The sequence below is a fragment of the Podarcis muralis genome, chromosome 13 (assembly GCF_964188315.1).
Source record: "Podarcis muralis chromosome 13, rPodMur119.hap1.1, whole genome shotgun sequence".
NCBI lineage: Eukaryota > Metazoa > Chordata > Lepidosauria > Squamata > Lacertidae > Podarcis > Podarcis muralis.
The window spans coordinates 33,225,540-33,244,624 of NC_135667.1; the positions used below are offsets into that span (position 1 = coordinate 33,225,540).

Here is a 19,085-nt window from a genome sequence, read left to right on the forward strand (position 1 = left end):
AAAACACTGATTCAGAGCATATTGCTTCGCCATCGTTTTTGCACACCTGGGCTGAGGGAACGTGCCTTCCAGAAAGGTTTTTGTCCTAGCACCTGATTTTGTTACAATCTCCAGATGTTAGAAAAGCAGATGCAGAATTTTACATCCTTTCCTCCCTCCGTGTCTTTTTAATGGACGTGTTTCAGTTCCCTGTGATTTTCAAATCAAAACAGTTCTCTGGCGCCTGTTGACCCACGCCCCCCCTTTTTTTCTGGTGTATTTACATACATTGGCCATGTAGTCATGCGGAAGGAAGTTTCCTCATCTGCTAGGCCGCAAGCGCTTGCTTTGGTCCTAATGTGAAACAAATGCTATGTCCTCCCATTCCCCCACCCCATCCTCGCCCGCCCATGCTATAAATAAAGGAGCAAGGCCAAATCTTGCTGCAAAAACAAACTTAGGCTCCACGCGGCAAGCTGCACACAAGGCGGCCCCTGAAAGAAAAATATTTAAGTACAATAAAATGCATCATATGGCCTGTTGCTGGGGAGTCATTTATGGATGACTTATTAACCTTTCCCAAACCAGGCTCTGTAGTGGCAGGGTGGGAGACGGCACAGTGATTTCACTTACAATTCCCTGCTGTTTGGGGAGAATGAAGACTACTGCTCTGTTCAACTTCGGAACCCAATCCAATGGTCTGATGTGCAAGGCAAAAAGGCAATGGGAAGACCAGGTTAGGGCTGTCACCTGGCCCTGATCCAGTGCCCTGATACACACAGGAATTTAACAAAGGAGGAATCACCTCCACCCTTATTTTATTCATTTATTGATTACATCCCACTTTTTTTCTCCAAAGCGGCATACATTGGTTCCCCCTGCTCCTCATTAAATCCTCAAAACCCTGTCCGTTAGGCAGTGATTGGCCCGTCACTTAGAGAGTTTCACGGCTGAGTGGGGATTTGAACCCAGGCCCTAGGCTGAGACTCAGTTCACCTCACTGCACTGGCTCTCAGCCCTGCATCAACCTGTGTGTGCAATAAATATTTGGAGACTGATGTGTTATGTCTGGCTGTGAGGAAGAGGGCTGAAATATACTCATAGTCGCAAAGTGATTTCATGCTCTTTATTCAGCTCATAGTGGTGAGGAGGAATGAAAAGTCCCCTCAAAGTATCTGCTAATTCCGAAATTCTCCTGTAGGCCAATCAGGTTGTGGATTCACTTCCATCTGGAGCCGGATTGGGTGGCTCCTGCAGACCAATCATACTGCTGCATTGTTCTAGGACCAATCAGACTGCTGCATTTTGGATCCTATTGTTCTAGGACCAATCAGACTGCTGCATTTTGGATCCTATTCACTCAGTACATAACAAGGGCCTTCTCAGGTGTATTCCAGCGGTGCTGAGAAAGACCCCCTAACTGAGACCCTGGAGAGCTGTTGGCAGTCATTGTTAAGGAAGCTACAATTGTCTCATTCAATATAAGGCAGCGTTCTACATTACCTTGTGAATGGCGTTTTTGGAAGCAGACCGTTTAACTCAATATTGTTACCATCTACACTGCAGTGGCTTTGCAGGGTTTCAGACGGGATTGTCGCCCATCCCTACCTGTATATGCCTAAGATGAATGTGGAGGAAGCCTGTGTTCCTCCACTGAGCTGCGCAAGGCACACAGTGCAGAGACCATTAAGGAGCATGCATAGGCTTGGGTGTGGAGAGCAGGCCTAGTTGGGTTTGTCATACTAAGCGACAAGATTCAGAGCAAAGTGGAGTCAGCAGAATTTGAACACTGTTATGTCTTAATTGTTGGTGATTTGGGTGTCGGAGCTGGGAAAGGCAGGGGAGACTGAACAAGCACAATTCTGCAAACCCCACTGTGGTCTACAGGAGCAGTGCAAGAATATCGCTGTGCAGCAGACATGCAGGAAGGATGGAGCCTGTTTGTGTACTAGAGGCGGCCCAACTCTGATAGGCAAGGTGAGGCGGCCACCCCAAATGGTTGTCGTCAAGGGTTGGCGAGACAAGAGTCACTCCGTGGGACTCAAGTCCTCCAGGAAGTTATCCAAGAGCAGCTCCACAGAGGTCCCATCCTCTTGGACAATTCATTTCAATGGGGTTTGCAGAGAACTTTCTGTGGGATGATGCCTGTGTGCACAGCATGTTTCTGAGTGGGGCGCCATTTGCACTGGACTCCTTGAGGATTTTAACTGGAAGCTTCTGAGCAGATCTGGGAGCTTGGGCTGGCTCTTTATGCACAGAAATGGGCTCATTATAAAACAACCACCACCACCAATACTGCAATGGCTGCACCTGGCAGGTAGGAAAGACAAAAAGAGGACACTGGAGGCCAATGGGCTGCAGTATTAAATTTGTCATGAAGCTCAGAACCACACTAAGCAACCAGTTTTGCCAGTAAACCACTTTAGCAAGGTAGCAAATTGGAAGACCAAGGTCCCATGGCCAACCTTCTACCACAAAATAGCTTAGTGCCAAGACCCATTGCCATGGCTTCTGCATCACACTTCTCCATTGAATGCAAGTTGGCAACTGTGCTTGGGGCGTCGAGGAGGAGGGACAGTTGCCATTGCCCAATTGTCCATTTTCTTCAGAACAATAAGCAAGTCTTTACTGCAAGCAAAGGTTTTACTGTCACCTTAACAAATGGGAGACACTGAGAAAGGATATGATTATCTCGGGACTGCAATGTCATTATATCCCAGAAGAGGTCAGGCAAGGGAAGTTTAGAGTGGGCTATTTGCAGCAATTGTGAAGGAACCAGAGCAAAAAAATTAAATTAAAACTGCACCTCTGAAATATTACTTAGATGGATTAGCCTGATTTGAGTTTTCAGGCTTACCATGTCATTACATTTATTCAAGTAATGCAGTTGTTAGGCAGAACTGCCGATTAGCAGGAATTATGGGAGTTGTAGTCCAATAATGGGAAGGGCCGTAATAGATGATTCTAATACTTTGTTTAGAACACTTTTAAAATATACACATACTTTCCCCAGCCCTCCAAAGTTACACAGATGAGTCCCTGGGAAATTAGCATTCTCTCTACTTGTCAGAGTCACCAGCCAACTTGTACCCACTGAAAGGTTCCATCCTCATCCTTTGGGGCAAATGGGAAGGGCTCACAAGAACAGAGCAACGTGAGAAAATGTAAAAACAAAACTCTCCAACGCCGTGTCTTTTGCTGTGGGTGACTTTATTTTAATAAGGACCACTTAATTTGTTCTTTGGCAGACTGCAGAACCTATGAACAAGTTGGGGGGGGGGGAGAGAGAGAAAATGAGAAAAATTAATTGCTTCTGTCTCCAGTGTTTTGCCAACAGGCTAGGCCAAAGGGATGGGGAATCTGTAGGCCCTGCATTGGGGCAATTTGATTAGCCATTCTGAAGTTAAAACTAAAGGGATCTGTTGTTTGCATTTCTTTGCATCTTTACAAGCTTATCTTGGGAGATGGTTAACAAAGAGCAAGTCCAGAAATAAATTCGCAGGAGCCAAAAGATCATCGGACCAAATGTGACTCTGAAATGTGTTCTCTCAGTGCAATGCATTGTGGAACATGTGTTCTAATAATCCCGGTCAACAAGACGCACAATGTAGATGCAAGTCAACCAGCAGATACTGTGGTTCAAACCACCCTGTAAATCAGGAAAACATGTGGCCCTTCAGGTGTTGTTGGACTGCAACTTCCATTGTCTTGGCCACACTGGCTGGGGCTGGTGGGAGTTGGGAGTCCAATTCCCCATTCCTACTGGGAGTCATTTCTTTTGACGTGGAAGATCTTCCTCAGTCCTGAATATGCAGCTGCCAATTGCAGTTATACAAAGCTATGGAAAAGGCACTCTGCACGTACTCAAGAGGCATGCTGATGTTTGTTAGTCTGGTGTCACATCTGCCACTGCCATTTAAAAAAAAGAAGCTCTGGGAGCTAAATCCAGATGAACATTCTAAAGGAATCAAATCTTGGGAAGTGTCTCAACCTAACTAGCTGAACACCAGGGGGCAGGGGTGTCGTTTAGATGAAGAAGGGGTGATCACTGAATGCAAAATCAGGCTCTAGGACAGACACAAAAGTTTGTGATGGCCCGGGCAACTGGATGCTAAGGACTTCCCAACTCTATCCGAGTTCTCCCTCTGTTTGAAAATTATGAACTATATCATGTCCACAGTAATCTGATCACAACGTTTAAGCAAACATTGCTGCATATAGAGATATGCCAAGCATTTATGTGTGATGCCCTTTAGTTTTCCCATTGTGGACAAAGGGGATATTGGGCCCCAGTATGTCCTCTGTCCCTCACTGTAATGTGTCCCTTAGTGCCAGCCCCTCTCCCCTGACCCCTCCTCGACTTTCTCCCCAGGTATGATGCTAGACCTATGTAAAGTGTGCTTGCAGTTGCTAGGCAACATGTGGCCCCACGGCGCTAGTTATGCGAAATGGTGCAGTTGGTTGCAAGTGTGCCCTATAGGCTAATACAGATTTAAACTGTCTTAATATCCATTCCCTCGTTCTAAGGAATCTTGGGAGATGTAGTCCTGTGTGGAAAGCTGCAAATCTCTAATGAAGAATTCTTAGCATTCGAATCAAACTACAACCCACGATTGTCAAACTAGATAACGCCCATATAGATATGTAGAGTACATGTATGTTGTAAGATGGTGGAGGCATATTTCACATAAAAAAGTTGTCGAGCTACAAATTGTATTCTCCCATTTCGACAATAATTCAGGAGGGACTGCAAAACACAGCCAAAATGACCTCTCATTCGGAGTGAAGGCAGAAAGCATTGCCCTTCATTCTTGCTTAGTATCATCACTTAGCATAATCTGATGGGCTATGCGGTATCATCAGGGAGCCTATTCAGAGTGAAAGCAGAACTCTCTGCCTTCATTCTGATTTGGCTTTGTGAAGCTGTCATGCAGCCATTCCTGCATGAAACCTGATGGCCTCACACTACCTATGCGATCCTTGGTTGGCTGGTGTCAGAGCTACAGATAAGGAAAACAAGCAAGTTCAAACAGGCAATGAGCAGCGTGTGGAATAGTTAAGCAAGTGAAAATTCCCACCAAGACTCTTTCACTGTGAAAAAGTTAAATTGACAATTTTGAGTATACCCCTAATATGCCACAGAGAATTGGGAGATTAAAAAGAATGTTGAAGGAAACAGCCACATATGAGTTAGACTTGGCAAGAGCAGCCACGAGAAAGTAACATTGAAACAGGGAGTAGGCTCAAACATATCAGACTGGCAAACAAAGATCATCTTTGTTTATACCACGCTCTTCTATCTCCCCCTTCCCACCCCATTTTTGAGGACCTGTCTCCTGGTCCCCGGAACTGCGAACGTCAACTCATTGGGATATTCGAGCATTGATTACGCAGGTCATTTTTTAGGCAATGGTTCTCGTTCTATGGATCGGAGCAACTGGGTTAAAATGGGATATATTTTCACAGGCGAAAGCAGCAGCGCAGACTCGGGGGTTTAAGTTGCCAACTACTTACTCTAAGGCAGCAGACAAGAAGAGGCAGTTAGTACGGTGTTAGGAGATCTGCCAGGGACCCACCCCCTGTCCTCTTGATCTATGCCATCAGGATTAACTTGGAGAAGACGGCCTGTAAGGAGATAGCTAGTGAGATGGGGGGGAATAAGAAACCTTAGGGGAGGTGGAGCAGGATCACTGCCAATATTACCAACATTTTTCAGCCTCTTGTTTGGCTGAACAGGGTCTGGTTTCAGGAAGCAACTTTCCGGTTTGTGGGAAGAGAAAACAGCGCAGTCTCTCACTTTGCGCTCTGTATCCTGTACACACTCTCCCCCTCCCTCTCTCACATACACACCTCTATGGCCACATGCTGATGTCATGCACACACTCTGTGCAAACACATGCAGTAGAGTCCCGATGCCGATTTTTTAAAAAGAAAAGCTGCTTCCGGGCAGACTGGGTACTGAAGCTCTCCCCGCAGAAATTTCCCCATCAGAGTTTTAATTGCATGTTTGCAAAAGCAAGTATATGCTTCGCTGGGGGAGAAGGCATGCATGCCTGTGGGAAAATATTGCGTACCACACAGACAATACCCATAACTGCCTCTGGCACACATCTTACGTGCTACTAACAAACTCATTATCTGAGTGTGAATCCTTATATAGTCAAAATACACTGTCCATGAATGAGAGGATAGCTATAGGCAGGCTTGGGGATGCCCAAATATTTTCAGAAACACAGAAAAACCTTGGGGGTTGGAACCAGGGAGGGCCCCCCACAAAACATCTTAGAACAATTTCTAGACACTGAGCACACTTGAGTTTTTGTTGGGGGAGGAAGGGAAAACAAGGAGGAAGTTGGGATGGAGCAGGGACCAGCTGGAATCCTGAAGCGCTGCACTCCGCACTGCAACATTCTGTTGCGGGTCCCACTTGTCTAACTAATCTGCACAGCGACACCGCCAGCTGAGAGCAGGGTATCTGCATGTAAGAGAAACTCCAGAGTAGACTCACCTGAGTGACACTGTGTTCAGATAAAGAGCTGTCATCCACCTAAAAACAGGCAGGGGAAAGGTGAGGAAATTTAAGGGGATCTGAAGAGCAAAATGCTGAAGACACAGACAATGACATTTCCTTTAAATATACCACAAGCGAGAAATTGAGCAGCTAAAGACCATTATGACAAAAATTATGAATAAGGTGTTGGGAGAGATACACCCAGGCCAACCCAGGCAGCTTTTTTCAGGGAGATCTCTTGAAGAACTAATTCAGAAACCGAGATAGGGGAAAAACTCATCCGGTCTTGCACTGGCTAGGACAAAAAGTGGGTAGGTGATGGCTTGAGGGAGGAAAGTATGGTGTTTTTCACCTTATCTGCCCCCCCTTTGTTATTATCTCTGACAGCAGAGCAACAAGGGCTGCAAAGTTTCTGCACCTGTAACTGGGAGGCTTGTGAGGGAAGATCTGCTTCTCTGCAGGAAGAAAGAGGGATCTGTTCTGTTCTGTCCTATGGCCCCTAGGATGACTTTCCAGGGACCATGGGATTGTATCCTAACTAAATTTACGGACAAACTGGATGTAGCACCATTCAGAGAATTATCAACGGTGTGCATGACTTTTTTAAAAAGCCCACTCCCCCACAATCTGGATTAGGCTCCTGGCACGGGGGTGGGTGGGTGTTAAGGTAGGCTTTAACCCTTCCCCCCCCTTCTGCAGTCCCAATCCAGATCAAATGCCCCATGCCTGCTCTTTGTAGTGAATGGGAAGGGAGCATGAATGGGAGCTTTTCTTCCATAACAACAGCAAGTGCAGCCCCCCTCCCAAATTCCCACACCAGATTCCTGATCTAGATACGGCCTAGGACCCTCTATACGGCCTAGGACCCTCGTACCTACGGGACCGCCTCTCCTGGTATGTCCCACAGAGAAATCTACGGTCTGCAAATAAAAACATCCTAAAGATCCCAGACCACAGAGAGGTTAGGCTGGCCTCAACTAGAGCCAGGGCCTTCTCGGCCGCGGCTCCAATCTGGTGGAACGCTCTGTCACAAGAGACTAGGGCCCTGCAGGACCTGACATCCTTCCGCAGGGCCTGCAAGACAGAGCTGTTCCACCAGGCCTTTGGTCAGGGCGCAGCCTGACCCCCTCCTCTGGCAATCGGCAATCTGCACAGAATTTTGCTTGATGGTTGCCATTAATTTGACTTTAATTTGATTTGATTAATTTTATAATGAATGTTTTAGAATGTTGTTAGCCGCCCTGAGCCCAGCTTCAGCAGGGGAGGGCGGGATATAAATAAAATTTATTATTATTATTATTATTATTATTATTAGATGAGCCTGCAGTTTGTTTTTTAAGAGCCATTCGCACAACTGGTAATTCTGTGAATGGTTTCTTCGTCTAGTTTGGTCCCGATCCTATTTCCCATCACAGGGGCAAAACCATACGAATAGCACCGATATTTAACATCGAGAGCATTGTTACACTCAAAGAGTTGTCCATGCTGCAGGCTCATGTCCTCCTTAAAAAAAACAAACTTGGAAAGCAAACCCAAATATGGGAAGAGTTTGTGCATATTCTGATGAAGTGGGAACATAGTTTAAAACTGCTGTTGACACAGCATGCTTAGAAGCTCACACATATACCACATCATACCAGGCACACACATGCGGCATGTGTATTGCGACTGACTCATCCTATACAAATATAGGCTACCCCTCTGGCCACTTATTAAAAATCATTTATTTAGCTTTAATTATAGCATCCCTCCACCAGCATCCTCATGGGATGAAAGACAGAAGCAACCCCTTCGCAGCAGGACACTTATGTAAAATGCAATAAAATTGCACCATTTTCTCTTCCCTTAATTGCAAAAAGTTTGCCATGTCTGCAATGGAAGGCACCCACAATCCTGTTGTCCTGTTGCCTGCTGGAGACATTTCTCTTTCCACAAGCCTCTTTAGAGAATTGATTTGATTCTGTGTTGGTCGTTTCTTAATTTACTTTGAAACTTTATAAAGTTTTAATGATTTTACTGTATACTCTTTTTTTGAATGAATTAGCAGTTCAGAAATCCTCTTGTAAAATAAATATAATAAAAAGTTCCATTCCTGGGAGGCAGGGAAGCAACCACTGATAATACAAAAGTTTTGTTTGTGCCCTATAGCAGATTCAGTCTCTTTTCCATCTCCTTGGCTACCTTTGCTTCCTACTTCTTTACCTAGCCACCTCCTTTCTGCCAACAACATACAATCTCATAGAACCATTGTGTGTGTGTGTTTATAACAACAGCAATTCGATATAAGCTGGCCAGAGATGCGCTGGCTTCACACAGGTTCTGGCCTAAATGGTACCATGAGATCAAAATGTCTGGGTACCCGTATCTGGGCTTTTTTTGCTTTCTTGAAATTGTGCCCCCCCCCCCATTCCTACATGCACACAAGCTAGTTTTAGCCACAGCCCCAAAAAGGGCCTAGAGGTGTGGGGAAAGCCAGACAGGTAGAAAGGAGGGAGAGAATCTCCCTGGACGATTTGGAATGCGGGATAAAGGAAGCAGGATGATTTTAACCCAGCCAGATGCCATGCTGCATTAGAGCGACGTGCTTAGAAGGAAGTCAAGTCTTACTCCTGCATCCTGTTTGCGAGAACAGTTCGCTATTTGTAGAGCCTCTCGGGCAAAATTTCATTGTATTCGGAGTTACCCGTGATGTAATCAAAGAGAACAAAGCCATAAGCTGCAGGCTCGGGGATCGTCTGAGGTGGAAAGAGGTTCAGGGAGATGAGCAAGGGAACAAAGTGCAGAGATGAGAGAATATTTACAGGAAGGAAGGAAGGAAGGAAGGAAGGAAGGAAGGAAGGAAGGAAGGAAGGGAGGGAGGGAGGGAGGGAGGGAGGGACCACTTACCCTAAAATTCAGCTTCTGGATGACTTGCTGGGCATCACTTTCCAAAATCACACTAAAATGGAGAAGAGAAATGCAACATCTTGGGAAGGGAGATTTTGATCTGTGTCTCTGGCAAGAACTATGCAGTTGTTATGCAGCTGTTGCGAGGAATCCAGAAGCATTTGGGGAAGCGATTCTAAAGCACTTTACACTACTGATCCAAATGCAACGTTTTGTTGCCACACACTGCATTTCTTTTAAGAAACAGTTTGTGCAATTGTGGCTGCGGCTTACTGGCTGTTGTCAGTGATGAACAGCACCATGGCATTCCTTGTGCCATTTGGCGACATTTATTTTATGCGCTGCTGTTTTCTAAAGCCCTGTTCTCATTTTATATCTGATCTCTCCCTAGGCTGCACCATGGCAGTGTAAGAACATTTATGAGAGCCTTTAAAAACAAAAGTAGTAACTCCCACTAAGTTCCTCTCTTCCTCCTGGTATTTTGTGAAACCTTTTTCATTTCATTTCCCTCAAGCAAGGGAGCAATGCATCAACTGCAATTCTGCCTTTTGAAAAGGAGAAATTACCTTTAATTGTGAGTCTCTTACTAGTGCAAAAAGTAGGAGAAAACACATCTAATGGGTTGTTTGTAAAACATGAATTAATTGAGCTCACATTTTGTTACTTGGGTTTACATTTTAACTGGATTCCTTAATGTGATTTAGGTACTCAGCAAGTGTTTGAATCTCAGTGAGTTGGATGAGCTATGGCAGATCCTTTTAACTCCAGATTTAAAACAGGGTGACATGAGCCAGCTTGCTGAGATCTGCCAAATTAATTCATTTCCCTTTTCTCCCCTTCCACATGATCTCACCCGCCATCAACGATCTCATCCACCACAAGGAACACCCCATCCATGTTTTCCACCAGGGTTCGCTTCTCCACGTTCTTTCTAGATACAAAACAAGACAAGGCAACTATGAGCACCAGGAACATATCTACCCTACTAGATTCAAACTAGTTTAGGAGTCATTTCTGTGCTGGTCAAGCCACATCTGGGGAACTGTGTCCAGTTTTAGGTGCCATATTTTAAAGAAGGACAAACGGGAGTGTGCCAGAAGGAGAACAACCAGGATGGTGAGAGTTCTGCAAAGGGGCAGAGCTTCTTGTTGTATTTGGACAATAAAAAGGAGTGCTGCCCAAATGATAGCAAAATGGATGGTACGCAAGCCTCCTTAAGGTCGGTATTCCATGGGCAGGGTGCCACTACTGAAAAGGCTCTCTCCTTCATTGTCACTAGCTTCACATTTGATGACGGGGCACCTAGAAAACAGTCACAGATGCAGATTCTTGCTACCAGTTTCTTGGTATTTGAGGAGACAGTCCATTAAAATACCCTATAAATCAAGGGGAACATTTGGAGAAGGAACTTATCTTGCCAATAAAAGCTTTTCTGGAAAGCAGGAGATACTTTGTGTCTGGAGATACTGTTAATCTGCTATTGCAATAGACCCAATCCACTGAGAAATTCTCAGTTTAGCCATTCCCTGTATCATGCAGCTTCACTTGCTTCTTTGAGCCATCTTATGTTCTTTGTTCTATAGCTACACTTCTCTGCAATATGCCCATCCTCTGTTTTGTACCAAACTATGATCTGGATTGGGGACCCAGGTTGCGCTGTGGGTTAAAACACAGAGCCTAGGACTTGCCGATCAGAAGGTCAACGGTTTGAATCCCCGCGACGGGGTGAGCTCCCGTTGCTCAGTCCCTGCTCCTGCCAACCTAGCAGTTCAAAAGCACATCAAAGTGCAAGTAGATAAATAGGTACCACTCCGGCGGGAAGGTAAACGGCGTTTCCGTGCACTGCTTTGGTTCACCAGAAGCGGCTTGGTCATGCTGGCCACATGACCCAGAAGCTGTACGCCGGCTCCCTCGGCCAATAAAGCGAGATGAGCGCCGCAACCCCCGAGTCGGTCACGACTGGACCTAATGGTCAGGGGTCCCTTTACCTTTACCTATGATCTGGATTACGAGCACATGGGCACACATACTATCTTTGGGCAACAGGGCAGAGCGATTATTTCTTTCGTTCCTTGCACTTTGTGAGAATGTCATTGATTTCCACTGGGATTAATGATGATACTCACCGCAGCATATGGTTGAGAGATTCAAAGAGACAGGTGAGAACGGACATCAACATCAGCTATTAAAAGGTGGGGCCAAGAAAGGAAGACTCACATCAACAAAAACAAAATCAAGTGATCTTTTAAACATGTATTTCTCCCTGACCATCTACTAGAAACATACAGAGCAGACAGAACATAGGTTGCTTTCATGTAGGGGCCCCAAAGCTTTGCTTTGCTGAAATTAGCTGAGAACAGAAGCAAACGATGATTCTACACGACATGTAACATAGCACTATTACTTGACAATGTGATGACTTTGTAAAATCTTTACTCAGAGTCCTGTCCATTTGTAAAGTCATGTGTAAGTTTAATTTGAACCTTTCTCTTCATGGTTTCTACCTATAACTGTTTTCCATTCAACATTTTTTTTTTTGGGGGGGGGGGAGTAACAGAAATGAAAGGCAATGAAACCACAAAATACAAAGTACAGGATATCACTTAAGGCTACATGTCACTATTTAGCTCATTTACCTGCTGGCTAAAAAAAAAGTATTTACCTCATTCTCATGGGGACTTCCCACTACATAAAAGAAAAGATCAATGCTGCTTTTATAGACAATGGTCAGACCTTCCAAAAAAGCAATCTCACCTGAGGAAAACAAGAAAGAGAAATGATGTTTAGAGAGAGAAGCGGGAAAGCTCTTAGAATCACAGAACTGTATTGTTGGAAGAGACCACGAAGGGCTTCTAGTCCAACCCCCAATGTTAAAATGCAGGAATATTTCACTCAATGTGGGGCACAAACCCACAACCCTGCGATTAAGAGTCTAATGCTCTACCAACTGAGCTATCCCACCTCTGAGAACTTTACAAACTCCATCAGGCCCTGCCTCATTTGCTTGTGGACTGGTGACCTTATTTCTGATTTTTATTTTTTAAAAATGATTTCTAACAGTTTAATTCTGCTGCAGTTGTAAATGGATGGAATCTGAGTCAGCCAGGTAGTTTCCGATTGGCTCCATCTGACTGAGATGGAGTTTATTTACCTTTAAAAGGGTGTGCCAAGCTGTCCCAGAGCTGAAGGGGTTTTCTCTTGACTGCACCCAGAACAGTGTGGCATGGCAGAGTTAGGGACCAAAAGGAGGACTGCCAACCTCCGGCTGCAGATAAGGCAAACGCCTTGTCCAACACACACAGGTTTCTAACAGTTAGAGCATACAAGATCTGTGCTTGGCATAACATCTTCTAAGTGGCAGGTTTTTATTTTATTTTTTAAAAAACTGCTTACTCCTCTCCAGATAATGGCTAACATTTCTACAGGAGTACCTATTTGAAATGCAAACCAGTGGAGGGGCTTTGTCTTGGGGTAAATATGTCTCCTAACCAGCAACTAAATTTGCTTTAGGAGTGCAGGCCAAATTCAACCCATACTCCTCCTCCTCCGTGGTGCAGAAAAACCTTCTGCAATGTGTCCTCCTCTTTATCTCTCTCCATCACTTAGGCCAGTTGCTGGACCACTCCACATTGCCATCACCTGTCCCTTTGTCACTCCAAGTGTCTCTTTTCACTCTTGGTTGACGGAAATATTTCTGGTCCCACCTGCACTATACATTTAAAGCAATATCATACCACTTTAAACAGTCATGGCTTTTCTCAACATATCCTGGGAGCTGTATTATTTTAAAGGGTACTGAAAGTCCCCCTATTCCCCTCTCAGAGCTATAGTTCCCAGAGTTCCCTAAGAAGAAAGACTGATTGTTAAACCACTTTGGGAACTGTAGCTCCATGAAGGGAATAGGAGTCTTCTAACAACTCTCAGGGACGTGGGTGGTGCTGTGGGTTAAACCACTGAGCCTAGGGCTTGCCGATCAGAAGGTCAGCGGTTCGAATCCCCGCAACGGGGTGAGCTCCCGCTGCTCAGTCCCTGCTCCTGCCAACCTAGCAGTTTGAAAGCATGTCAAAGTGCAAGTAGATAAATAGGTACCGCTTTGGCGGGAAGGTAAACAGCGTTTCCGTGCGCTGTTCTGGTTCGCCAGAAGCAGCTCAGTCCTGCTGGCCACATGACCCGGAAGCTGTACGCCAGCTCCCTCGGCCAATAAAGCAAGATGAGCGCCGCAACCCCAGAGTCGGCCATGACTGGACCTAATGGTCAGGGGTGCCTTTACCTTTATAACAACTCTCAGCCCATTTAACAAACTACACTTCCCAGAATTCTTTTGGGGGGTGGTGTCTGTTTAAAGTGACATGATACTGTGTTAAATGTACAGTGCAGATGTTGTCTCTGCTTCTCAAGGGAAGGAGAAGAGCCAAGGAGATTTATGGTTGAGTGCTTGGTGGTACTAGAAGCTGCTGGTTGTTTGTCTATACTTTAATGGCCACATACTCACTGTCAGTCTTGTGGGTCTTGTTGAAGACATTCCTTTCGAAACTCTTCTGTTCCTTCATAGATGGAAAGGTGTCGTCATAATACTGTGGAGAGCCAGAACAAGAGGCTCAAAACAAGGATGAGGCAGCATAGGAGTAGGGAATGGCTAACAAATAAGAATCAGCTCTATCCAGAGTTTAGAGCAGGGATTGGGAACCTGTGGTCTTCCAGCTGTTACTGGACTACAAATTCCAACATCCACGATCACTGGATGTGCTGGCTGGGATTGATGGGAGCTGGAGTTCCCACAACATTCATGTTCACTGAAAATGAAAATCCCCTTGATGTGAAAATTGGTAAAAGCCTGTTAGAGAACAGTTCTCCTGAGCAATAGATATAGCAATAGCTATCAGGCATGATAGCTAAATGGAACTTCCATATTCAGAGACAATCTATATCCAAGCACCAAATGATAGGGATAAACAAGGGGACACTATTAACTTCTTGGCCCACCTGGGAGCGCTCAGAAACACTTGGCTGGCTGATGGTGGAAACAAAATTTTGGACTACATCAGAGGTGGGCTTGAATGCAGCCCTCAAATTTCTTGGATGCTCCCACCTCTGGAATCTTCCATTTATCTCTGGGTTGGAGGGAGAGGGAGTGAAGGTGAGATAAAGCGAGAGAGAGACTGCCCATGGATCTCTTGCCACTCTAGCCTTCATACTCTGCTTTCTCTCTCAACAGTTTTAACAGTCTTTCACACTCTCGCTCCTGCACTCTATGGTTTCTCTCTCAAGAATGAGTAACGTGTACATTAGGCATGGGCAACATGTGGCCCTCAGTGTGGCTAATAGTCAGGGATAATAGGAGCTGTGTTCAGTGACATCTGGAGGTCCACAGGCCCTTCATCCCTAACATGAGTGATGAAGAGAGAGTGAAAAACGATTACCTGTCAGAATGCATAAAGGTGGAGTCAGTGGCTGAAATTGATGGGGACACATTTACGAGAACAGGAAGTTATTCCCATGATACAAAGACTCAACTGATGGAACTCAATGAACACAAAGTGTTTGGTCCCAAGTAGCGAAAATAGCTTTTCAAAGGGATTGGATAGCTACATGGGGCACTAGTACAGCTGGGGCAATTAGCCAAGGTAATAAGGATTTCTTGCTGACCTCATACTAGGAAATAACAACAGAAGGCAGATGTTGCCCTCCTTTTGCACTGTCCCCCCCCCCCCGAACTTGGTTGGTTGCTGTTAAGCAGTGATCCAGCATAGCAATTCTTAATTTCTGGGATGGAGTCAACAAGCCCACCCCAATGAATGGTCTGAGGACACATGCTACGGCTGCACTGTTCAAATTAAGCAGGTCTCATCTCTCTCTGGATGTGAGATTGACTGCAAGTCTCAGATAAGTTGCTCTGGCCTCAAAGGACAAGTAGTAGGATTCCTTCTTTCATGTGTTTGACCTCCACTACTGAATGCACCCCAGCAGAGATCATCTATTCCCAACCTGAGAAATGGTATTCATAATTCTACCTGATGTCTTACCAGAGTGGAACTGAGCCTTTAAAAAAATTGGTGGAGGTACCTGCCTTGGCCAAAAGTCGCTGCCCAAAGCTGTCCAAGATGAAAATTGCCTTGACAGTGTAAAGGGACGGTTCCTAGGATCAAAATGAATTAATTTTATTTAGATGAAGGGATAAGAATGTACTTTTAAAAAGCCAGAAAATATTAAGTGAGAGCTATGAAAATGTGCCATTTAGCTTGTACTACCACAAATACAAGTACCATATACCATGTAGCTAACATATCTAAATATCTAAATCAATGGGCATTTTTGGTTGAAGAGCAGGGTAGTTGTTTTACAAAAATAAAAAATTAATTAATTAATTAATATGGAACTTAGCACAAAAATATATACAAAAAAGGACCCTGCCCCCTATAAGCTTACAGTTCAAAATTGTTTTGATTTCCCCAGCTGCACTCAATCTTTTCACTCTCTGGACTGGCACTGCACCTCTTTCATTCATATTTCTAGCTAACTACTTTCCATGCATCTCCGATCTCACTGGTGTTTCTGCAAAGTAGGTCTACACCCACACAAAAACAACAAAGCCCACCAGCAGCAGCAGCCATATATTATGGCCTACCAAGCGCTTCACAACTCTTTCTGCACTCCCCAAACAGGAAATGGTACTTCCTGTCTCTCTGGGTTCCCTCTACAGAACTTGTTCAAGATAAATTGTTTCCATAGCTTATTTACTAAGGACCACTTGCTACTACTATTTCATGGTAGTGAGTTCTTGGTCCCTCACATTCTACATGGCAGACTCCCCTGAGGTGCCTCCCTCCATGCCTTTGGGTCCCACTCTGCCTGAAACCCACCCCTGTATGAGTCTCCCCATCTTCATTTAGTAAGGATTCTGTTATCTGTCCCTGGATGTGGAATGCTGAACCACTTCCCTCTCCCTGGGGTCTGTCCCTTCCCCTTTCACAATACTGTTTTTTTGAGATCCCACTAATTCTGAGTGCCATCTCTTTTAACTTTGTATGGCTGATGACACTGTGTCAGTTCTTCCTGGGGACAGAACTGATCATGGAGAGAAGGACTGTGTCCCACAACAAATGAAATGGAAGTCCATCGGTATCTGAAGAAGTGTGCATGCACATGAAAGCTTATACCAGAACAAACTTAGCTGGTCTATAAGGTGCTACTGGACAATTTTTTATTTTTTTTATTTTTATTTCTACAATAAATAGTATCTCTCCAGCTTTGTTGACCCCAGAAACCTAGAATTCTCCCCCATTTCCCCAGGATTTCCTGATTCGCAATGTCTTTTATGAGGTGCTCCTTGAAGTGCTGTCCACTTAAAGACTTTACCGTCGAAGAGTGGGATGAGGAACCAGAGGCACTCCTAATGTTGTTGGACTCTCGCTAGCTGCAGGCAGAACAGCCCACAGTCACAGATGCTGGGAGTTGTAGTCCAACAACATGTGCAGAGCCTCAGCTTCCTCTTCATTGATCTAAGACCTCCTGAAACACATACCTTGGGCCAAACAAAAAAATAAATGTAAGCCATTTTGGCCTATAAGAAAAATTTCATATTTCATATTATGGCAATACATTTATTAGCCTCCCCCTTAGGTCAGTTATTCTCTTCTCCTCTGTTTTGTTTACAATCCTAGCCTGATTAAGACTTCTGGAGAACTTGAAAGCTTAAACACTGCTTTGTTATATTTTGTTTAGTCTAATAAAGGCATTGCCCTAATATGGATTTTGGAATCTTTCCTTAAGTAACTGTCACACCCTGTCTGTGGTGTAATTATTCACTCTGAATATTGCTTTTGGGTTAAAGGGTTCCCCCTGGAGAAAGCTCACTTTGGACATTACTTCAACACTGGTAGGGGTAAACTGGTGTCCAGACTAGACTATTTTCGACTGCAAGTGGAAGCTGGTATGATGGAATGTGGGGACTCCCACAAGAAAAATAGATTCACCTACCCACACAGAAAAGGAGCCTATCAGGAAGAAGGCGAGGCTGTGTTCCAACCCTTCTCCGTTAGCTCTAGTTTTCTATGCGCAGGGGAGTTTTCTTTCGCATAGGTAAACCCTTCAATCATGTGGAAACCCCCCCCCCCTTGCAGTCCAACGTGGTGCAGCTGAGACACATGTTTACCACTTCAGCAAGAGCTAGGCCCCTGCCGAGGACGCTTTGTCCTGTGCCCGTCCTTCTCAGGACGACGTTTGTTCTTAACGCGCCTTGCAAACACGCGCGTCGCCTTCTCCTCGGGCGTGCACACGGCCCTTGGGAACCGAGGGGCGTAAAGTTCAGAAAATGAACTGTACAACGCAGTTTGGAGAGCCGTTTCTGATCGCGCAGGCATTTGCTTCGGTGGCGGATTTCCCCCCGCCCCTCCCGCGGGCCCGCCCTAGACATTTCTGCAGCCTCAGGCGCCGACATCTAGCGGCGTCTCCCCCTCCGCCCCACTCAAATGAAGGTGCATCGCGCCTTGGGGCACCTGAGGCAGACAGTTCCACAGATGCTGGAGAGCAAACGCGTCAAAATGAATTGAACGGCTGCCCTTTCGCGCTGGCCAAAATCCTCTGCTTGAGGCGGCTGCCTAGCCCAAGGGCCGGCTTTCGCCCCTTTTCCCTCGCCGCTGCTTCCCCGCCCTCGTACCAGCATCAGCCCCGCGGGGATTTCCATGGGTCCGAGCGGCACTCCGGCGGCGCGCTCCCCGCCTCGTCCCCTGGCGGCGCCCCCGAAGTGGTCGTGCTGACGTGGCCGGGCCTCTGCCTTTTGCATCTCGGATGTCTCCACGGCAGAGATGAGCTTCGGCCGAGCTGGGCTGCTCCGCCCCGCTCAGGCACTGGGTGGGCTGCCGCATCCTCCCTCCCCAGACCGCTCCCAGTAAATATAATACATATAAAGATCTCTCCTCAAATGTGTGCGCCGCGCAGGAGGGGGACGACGACGACGGCAACAAAGTTGTGACAATTTGTAACGAGGGCTTTCTCTGCGAAAGAATTCTTGCCTGAGAATAGGAAAACCAGCTTTCATTCGAAAGAAAAGAGAGATGTACCAATTTTGGAAAACGTAAAAATGCTTCTCCCTCGTTTTTAACCCACGCAGAGTCTTACAATACTTTAAAATTATGTATTGCGCTGCTCTCTCCTGATTTGATGTGCAAACTTAATGCATGATTCTCCTGGAAGTTTTTGAGCAAAATGCTTTGAGAAGAGCAACTGCGCAGGGCTGTTGGGTGTTGGCTCTCGATAAGTACCGGTCTGGCAGATTTATTATCATCAGACTACTCTCCTCCCCTTATTTGGTACAGTGGATATTTATTATCAGGGCTAAATTTGAGCCCACTTAGGACTCAAGTTGTAAATCCTGGAAATAGATTTGAATGCAAAGGAGGAGGCTTTGGACATAGTCACCCTTTGTATTTGCATAATGCTTCCCGAACGTTCAATGAACTTTGCATGGGATATTTTAGTAATCTGTACAACAGCCTTGTAAGGTAGGTCAGTCTGTTATTTCTGCATTGGAGGAGGCTGAGATAAAATGATTTGTTTGAAATCACACTCTGAGTTCAAGACAGAGATAACTACTCTCACAAGCGTCACTTATGTCCAGCACAATCATTTTCAGGTTAGCTTGGAAGTTTCAATGTGCCAAGGCTTTTAAAATCTGAAATGTGTACAAATTTGGATGCCATATGGCGGTTGT

The 19,085-nt window shown here is 45.4% G+C and overlaps 1 protein-coding gene across 7 annotated transcripts; it reads right to left on the reverse strand.

The window, feature by feature from the left end:
* Positions 1-3,170: 3,170 nt before the first annotated feature.
* On the reverse strand, positions 3,171-18,274 carry COPZ2 (coat protein complex I subunit zeta 2). Of its 7 annotated transcripts, none has more exons than XR_013390424.1 (11): positions 18,033-18,274; positions 15,444-15,512; positions 13,869-13,950; positions 12,039-12,130; positions 11,503-11,558; positions 10,230-10,307; positions 9,377-9,428; positions 9,174-9,225; positions 6,488-6,526; positions 5,494-5,604; positions 3,171-3,237 (listed from the first exon to the last, which is right to left on the reverse strand). XR_013390424.1 is itself a non-coding variant. In XM_077917338.1 (10 exons), the coding sequence occupies exons 1-9, from the start codon at positions 18,156-18,158 to the stop codon at positions 6,519-6,521; spliced, it is 615 nt and encodes a 204-aa protein (XP_077773464.1). In that variant the 5' UTR covers positions 18,159-18,274; the 3' UTR covers positions 3,171-3,237; positions 6,488-6,518. The 7 variants fall into 7 exon arrangements, 2 of the variants coding, with proteins under 2 accessions (XP_077773464.1, XP_028559069.2); XR_013390423.1 differs by having other exon boundaries at positions 9,098-9,225; positions 18,033-18,273; XR_003703438.2 differs by lacking the exon at positions 9,174-9,225 and having other exon boundaries at positions 5,494-5,618.
* Between the last annotated feature and the right edge of the window lie 811 nt (positions 18,275-19,085).